Below are 6,515 nucleotides of genomic sequence, written 5' to 3' on the forward strand. Positions count from 1 at the left end.
TATAGAAACAATACAAATGCTCCATTGCGCCCCATGAGGAGTAGATAGAACGTGTATGAAAACTTGTATTTGATCATTTACATTATTTCAACAGGAGTATTGATTATATTACAATGAACTGTGGATACACCATCATCTTAGCTTCGACCATCCATTCTAGGACCGCAAGTCCTTCGGATCTATGAAACCAAAAAAACCACCTACATGGGTTTTGAATTCTGTTATGCCGATGAAATCTAAGTTTTCTCAATATGGAAGCCGTGATGACATGCCTTGTTTCTTCAGAGGACTTTCGACGGTAAAGGAACCCGCCTGCGATACTCTGCCAGAGCCCACAATGGGTATATGTTCCTGTAAGCGGCGTAGTGTAACATGCAGTTCTTCATGAAAACCCCAGTGATTTCCTGCCACCCGAAGTTATTGACTATTAATAATCACGGCAGCCATAGTTCATGCTTCGATTGTTGTAAGAAAATATGCGTTGAATAATCGTCTCTGGGTTCTCCTAGCTGTATGGGCTATTGCAGAGGAAATTCTTTCCAACGATATTGGGGGCGAGCACTCTTTTATATCCGAGATATTAACACTATATGAGATCAAAAGTTATAGGAAGGTACAAACCTGTTGGGGATAATCGCCATCTTCCATCTGTGAATTGATCAGCAGCTTTGCGGCCCGGTGCAATGGAGTCGGATCCCTCTCCGTCTGATAGTAGATAAAGTACCAAAGTCAGAAACTTCACATGGAATACTGATTTTTACTATCACAAAAGTAAGGTTAATGCAGTTGAGATCCAAACAACAAGATCATCCACTGACCTGCCCTGCGTGAATCAAACCCATCATAGCCCAAGCGGTGTGCACCAGATTCGATCTGTTCCCTTCAAGTGGTACGTATTCCTACATCGACCGAAATGACCATTAGAAAATTCAAGATTTCCATGTCGCTAGAAAAGCTTGCAACAAATACAGCTAAAGCCGAACATGCTGTAGAAGGTCCCTCTAGAAATTACCTTCTTCGGGCAAGAAAGATAGCTCTCTCCCCACCCACCATCCTGCAACTGTGTTTGCAGAAGAAAAGCGACTCCTTTGCGCATAGCTGCACAATTGCTATACGTCTTGCCAGCAGCTGCTAGTCCTCCAAGCGCAAACCATGAGCCGTATGTAAAACAGACTCCCCAGTTCCCATACCTGCAAAAATTGCTCAATTGGTTAGTCTTTTCCTTAATTAATCTGAAGTATTCAGAAGTGCCTAGTGGAAAAGGAACATACCACGAGCCATCTGGATTTTGTATGTTCTCCAGAAACTGTACAGCGTTTACTAAGAAATTCTCGATCTCCTTCTTCCTGTGGCCAGGATACAACTTCCTGAACATAACTAACGCATGGATAGCTGATGATGTGCATTCAACATATTCATGCTCGACAACAATGTCCGCAAAGAACTCTGTTGGATTTAGGAGCTGCAAGTGACACATGATGAGAAATAATGTCTCCGTTTAGTAATTTGTTAACAAAGAAACATGTCTTAGTCTGTCAGGACTATCAAGGAATTCCCACAAATTTATTAAATACTTACTTCTAGCCATTCCTGGGCTCCTGCAGGTTCCCACGCAGCCAATCCGCCATTTTTACTCTGAAACAAGTGATAAGCATGGTTGATGTGATGATATTATAATATATATCATACTTGGGAATCTGAAAAAAGTTATGAAACTCAAAGAAAGACTTAAATAGCCACACAATTTTGGGATGCATGGAGCAAACAAAGTTTGGCCAATATATCTTGTCTAGGTCAAATAGTTTCTCAAGTCTTGCTCAGGAAAGAAAAACAATGGTGTACTCACTTGTAGAGAAAGTAAGATATTGACAGAATCGTACAACCTCTCTGGCTCCATCTTCTCACCAACAATTTCAGGTGGCATCATTGAGAAAAGCAAGCAACACTGAATAAACAGGAAAAGAGATTCAGTGAGAAACAGAGCAATTTAGGATTGAATTGAACCTGTGGATGCTGTGTAGTCGTAGTAGTATTACCTTCAGACCTTCTGCAGTGCAATCAGATACTTGCCAACCGTGATCTTGATCTGAAAATGTCCAAGATCCTTTAGAAATATGACGGTGCATGCTTTTGAAGTCACCAGATGGATTGTCCTTGACCTGGAATTTTGTTGACAGATTGATACAGTTCAGCTTACAAGAGGAAGCAAAAGAAACATGGAAAAGGTTTTGAGGCAAACAGGCGCTTGCAAGAATAAAATTTCAAACCTGAGATTTTTTAATGAAGTCATGTCCTCTAGCTAATACCGGTGCTATCTCCTCAGTCATATTACTGGCAAGCAAAGCTTGGATGGCAAAGCCCGTATCCCACTCCTGGCTACCAAAACTCTGCATATGAATGAGCCAAATACCATACTAAGTTTTCCTCTAGATGGTCTCACTTTATTAAATCAATATTCTCGTCATTATAACAGTACTTTCATCTTTCAAATATGCAGATAAGTATTTATCAGTTCAAATTTGAGCCCAATTCTGTTATAGGTCATTGACACTACTACTAACCTGCATCTTCATTCCGTCTTCAGCCACCCAAAGGTAATCCGGTATCCTCGCGAGATGCTTCTTGAAATAGTCACCGTCTGGGTCTTCTACCCAGCAAGCAAGCATGCACAACACCTGTCCAGGTCCAAAGCAAAAGATATATTCTCAGTGTTGTTTCTCATGATGTGTAAATATTGCGATTTGTGTCTCTCTCCTCTTTGAATGTACGTCTTCATTACCTTTTCAACACATCCAATTGTGATGTATCGACTGTTCTCGTCCTCATAGTGAATGTGCTTCATCGTCACCTGAAGAGCCTTTTCTCTAAGTTTATTAAGCGGCCAACGGTTGAGAAAAGGCTCTGTGCATATGTAAAGACTATCCCACATTAGATCCTGTATCAAAGGATGGGGATAGTAGAGATCCTCCTGCAACAACAATTCGAATCATTTTATTAAAAATTTACTTTCTTGCAAACTATCTGATTGTGGATTGATATTTTGGAACAGCCAGTGATACTTGCCTTGGCACAAAGATGGCGAACTTTCCTCCAGCAAATGGTGTCGTAGGGTTGAGTATGAAGTTCTTCTCTCAACTGTTGAACAAGAGGCGTGATCGGGCCGACAAATTTTTTCCCGTACAAGTACGACATGGGCATGTAAACCATCCGACAGTAGCACCACATCTTAGCTACATCATTCAGGACGGGAAAATTTAGTCAACACATCCATGAAACTAAGGAGAAACGCAATTAGGGGGAATTCTTGAAGGGTGGTGACTTCAATGAAAAGCCAATGCTATTTTCTTGTTGGCGCAGCAAAAATGCCACACGGTTCCAGTGTGAAAATTAGTCCAAATTTGTCTTATTACCCGTGTAAGATTAGGTGTACTGGACTACAGTAGAATATTATCAAGGACAAGATGAAGAAAATCTGGGAAAACAAACCTGGATGCATGGGGAGGAACGAAGGCAAGATCCAGAACTCAGGGGGCATTGGGTTGCTTCCAGTCCATTCAAAAACGCCGAGGATCTACAGAGCACGCACGACAACACACAAGCAGAAGCACAATGTCACATATATGATAACACTCAAACACATACACAGGACGATCTTGAGAACAATTTTTTGACGATCGAATGAAGGAAAGAGTGAGGGGAGTACCGAGAGCCAAGTCTTGCCCCAGGAGGGTATGTAGGTCACCCCGCCACGGTCATGAATCCACTTCCTGGCCCGAGCACAAGCATTGTCCTTGCCACCATCGGGCCCTTCCCCAAGAATGCGCATGCATATGTAGCTCAGGGCGGTGCAGAACATGGTGCTGTGACCTTCGATGTGCAAGCCCCATCCACCATCTTCATTCTGCAACAGAAATAACGCAAGACATAAACAGAGTTTCCAGTCGAAGTCTTTCAAAGTTCCTCCGCCATTTCTCCATCCGAGTGTCTTTCTTTTTTGCAGGGAAAGACTACCTGGTGGTTGTAGATGTAGCGGAGAATCTCTTTGCGATGCTCGGCGGGGAAGACGGCGTCAAGGTGGCCGGTGATGTAGACGCACATGACCAGGGGAGGGAGGAAGAAGAGAGGGCCGGCGTTCTCGGCAGGCCAATGACCGTCGCTAGCCTGCAGGGCGGAGAAGAAGTGGACGGCCCGCTTCAGCGCGGTGGACGCCTTGTCGTAGGTGATCTCCTCGCCATCCTCCACCCTCACTGGCGGAATCGTCTGCTTGAACTCCTTCTCCCTCAGGAACTGCCCAGAAATCATGCACCATGCGTCAGCTTAAGGTTGCCCACCAACTTGGTAGTACCCCCCACGTTAACAGGTTTTACACTATACAACAAGCAACGACAGTAAAGCTTTAAAGTTAAAAAAAAATGGTAACTCGTATGTGTTAGACTTGATTCCATCCCTCAGTGCCAGCAGTGGCTGCAAACGTGATTGGGCTAGTAATCTGCGAAGTTCGAGTCCCGAGATCGAGACGATAGCTTCGCCCGATTTCCGGTGGGCTACAGTGCCGAGCTCCCTTTTCACGTTTTGGTGGACGTGGGGTGATTGAAGCTAGAGCGAAATTGTTGAAAAGGGAAAGAAGAGAACGACGAAGCCAAGGAGAGAAAGGGCCGTGTGGTCGTGGGACGAAGGTTCGGTTGAATTATTTGACCCGAGATGTCTAGGGTGCTGGGGTGCTGCTTTGCCTTTCCTCGCTGACCTCCCTTTCAAAGGGTCGAGTCTCTCCTTTTCCTTTTCATTTTTTAACCCTTGTGCACCAACCCCGCGTCGTTCACACACACACACACACACAATTCAAGTCCAAAACAAGCATCGACATATGTACAGTACCGCACGGGTTTCAGTTCTTGTTCTAAAGCCGCCCTCGATCTTCTCATTCAAACGTGAAGGCCCGGCAGCCACCAAAGACCAGGCTACGTACGTCTAGATGCACAGTTGGCTAACGTAATTGAAAACTGATTCTACGTATCCGTGTCAAGTTCGACAGATATGTACATGTATGCAATGCCCTCCTCAGTTCTGAAGTCGACAGAAAAAATGTGGACTACGATTCGTTCCCACACACGCAGAAACAAGAAAGTAGAGCAAGTGTGTTGGGTGCGTGTTCATCAGGTGCGTGGGACGCGTTATGTACCTGCATGCGCCAGAGGAGGTCGCCACAGGGCTTGACTTGGTGGCGGTGGTCGTAGAAGTGCTGGCGAGCAGCCTCGACCTCCGCGCGCTCCTCAGCGGTGCCAGCCTCCGGATCGAACTCCCAAATCTGTCTCCCCACGTAGTTGTTGGTGCTGTACAGGTAGGGACCGTCCTCTCCTTCTGCTATCTTCAGCCTCCACATTCTCGTTCTCTCTTCCTTCAACCGATTATACTGCGGCTCTCGGTATTCGGGTACTCGCGAACCGGCCTTCCTGATGATCATGCAGACAGAAAATAGAAAGTTAACGAGCTGCTGCAAATCAAATCTCCTCGGTGAGCATGTTCATAATATATATTCACGAACTCTTCGTTTTTCTGAGATTATATTGCCATCTCTGCATGCATGAAGATGGCGAAGCTCGCCGCTTCAGCTTAGCAAAAGCACGAACAAGATACACAGAGAGACATCTACCTCTTCTATTTGCAGAGAGATTTGCGAGAGCTGACTAGAAAAAAATCGAGCTCTCTCTCCAAAGCCAAAGCGAGGTTGTGCTCTTCTGGAGGAGAAAGAGGACCTTATTTGTACCCCGTCTTGGTCTTGGACGGCTAGCTTCTTCCTCCTCCTTTCCCTCATTTTTAAATAATATTTCTCAAATATCTTTGCCAAGCAAAAGTCAAGCAATGCTAACTCTACCCAATATAATTAAATAATTCCAGATATAGCTATTCGTACAAAGAGCCATGATTCTCATGTCATCTTTGATTTGAGTGGCGTATCAACAAAAAACTTCACATGCGACAAATTTGATTAAAATTAATTTTTTGACCATAAAAATCTCAAAGTTAATACTTATGATAAATTTATCTTAAATTAATTTTTTTATCATAAAAAATATTAAACTTAATGTTTTGTTTACCAAAAATCATAAATTGATATATTTATAACAAATGAAGAATAAAATCTTTAATGATTATACTCGTCAATTATTACATATCATCCATCCAATTTAGTAATTTGATGATAAATTTAATAAAAATTAATGGAAATTAAATTTACGACGGAGATATTATTATGAGATTTTTTGTGGTTATAATTAGATGGATGTTTTTTTTTTTTTGATGACTTAGGAAAACCCGTAAATTGACAAAGGTGGGCAAAACCCGAGATCTACGAAGGAACCCGCCACCTCGTGAAGCGGGTAAGTCCACCCGTGACGCGCTGGGATTCGAACTTCTCCCCTTCGTGAGGGGAGAAAGCCCGTCTGAAACCAGTAGCGCTACTTAGTGCGGTGGTATGTTTTTCTTAGTATTAACTTTTTAATTAAACCGGCAAGGGT

General features: G+C 43.4%; 1 protein-coding gene across 2 annotated transcripts; it reads right to left on the minus strand.

Annotated features, from left to right (window-relative positions):
* LOC104450716 (beta-amyrin synthase) lies at nucleotides 1–5,761 on the minus strand. 2 transcript variants are annotated; one of them, XM_010065390.3, is made up of 17 exons: nucleotides 5,651–5,761; nucleotides 5,180–5,450; nucleotides 4,012–4,287; nucleotides 3,704–3,901; nucleotides 3,487–3,571; nucleotides 3,064–3,230; nucleotides 2,780–2,968; nucleotides 2,562–2,675; nucleotides 2,268–2,387; nucleotides 2,037–2,159; nucleotides 1,847–1,945; nucleotides 1,579–1,635; nucleotides 1,272–1,462; nucleotides 1,013–1,190; nucleotides 819–899; nucleotides 622–705; nucleotides 1–404 (listed from the first exon to the last, which is right to left on the minus strand). In XM_010065390.3, the coding sequence occupies exons 2-17, from the start codon at nucleotides 5,378–5,380 to the stop codon at nucleotides 282–284; spliced, it is 2,286 nt and encodes a 761-aa protein (XP_010063692.2). In that variant the 5' UTR covers nucleotides 5,381–5,450; nucleotides 5,651–5,761; the 3' UTR covers nucleotides 1–281. The 2 variants fall into 2 exon arrangements, with proteins under 2 accessions (XP_010063692.2, XP_010063693.2); XM_010065391.3 differs by having other exon boundaries at nucleotides 204–404; nucleotides 5,180–5,446; nucleotides 5,651–5,729.
* Nucleotides 5,762–6,515: the final 754 nt, after the last annotated feature.

The sequence above is a fragment of the Eucalyptus grandis genome, chromosome 6, assembly GCF_016545825.1.
Source record: "Eucalyptus grandis isolate ANBG69807.140 chromosome 6, ASM1654582v1, whole genome shotgun sequence".
In the NCBI taxonomy this organism is placed as follows: domain Eukaryota; kingdom Viridiplantae; phylum Streptophyta; class Magnoliopsida; order Myrtales; family Myrtaceae; genus Eucalyptus; species Eucalyptus grandis.

Excerpts from the sequence above, each read along its gene's own strand:
- LOC104450716 (XM_010065390.3), bottom strand. The coding sequence starts at position 5,380 with ATGTGGAGGCTGAAGATAGCAGAAGGAGAGGACGGTCCCTACCTGTAC. Across the intron at positions 1,946-2,036 it reads GCACTGCAGAAGGTCTGAAG|TGTTGCTTGCTTTTCTCAAT; the intron begins GTAATACTACTA and ends CTGTTTATTCAG. Across the intron at positions 1,191-1,271 it reads CAAAATCCAGATGGCTCGTG|GTATGGGAACTGGGGAGTCT; the intron begins GTATGTTCCTTT and ends CAATTTTTGCAG.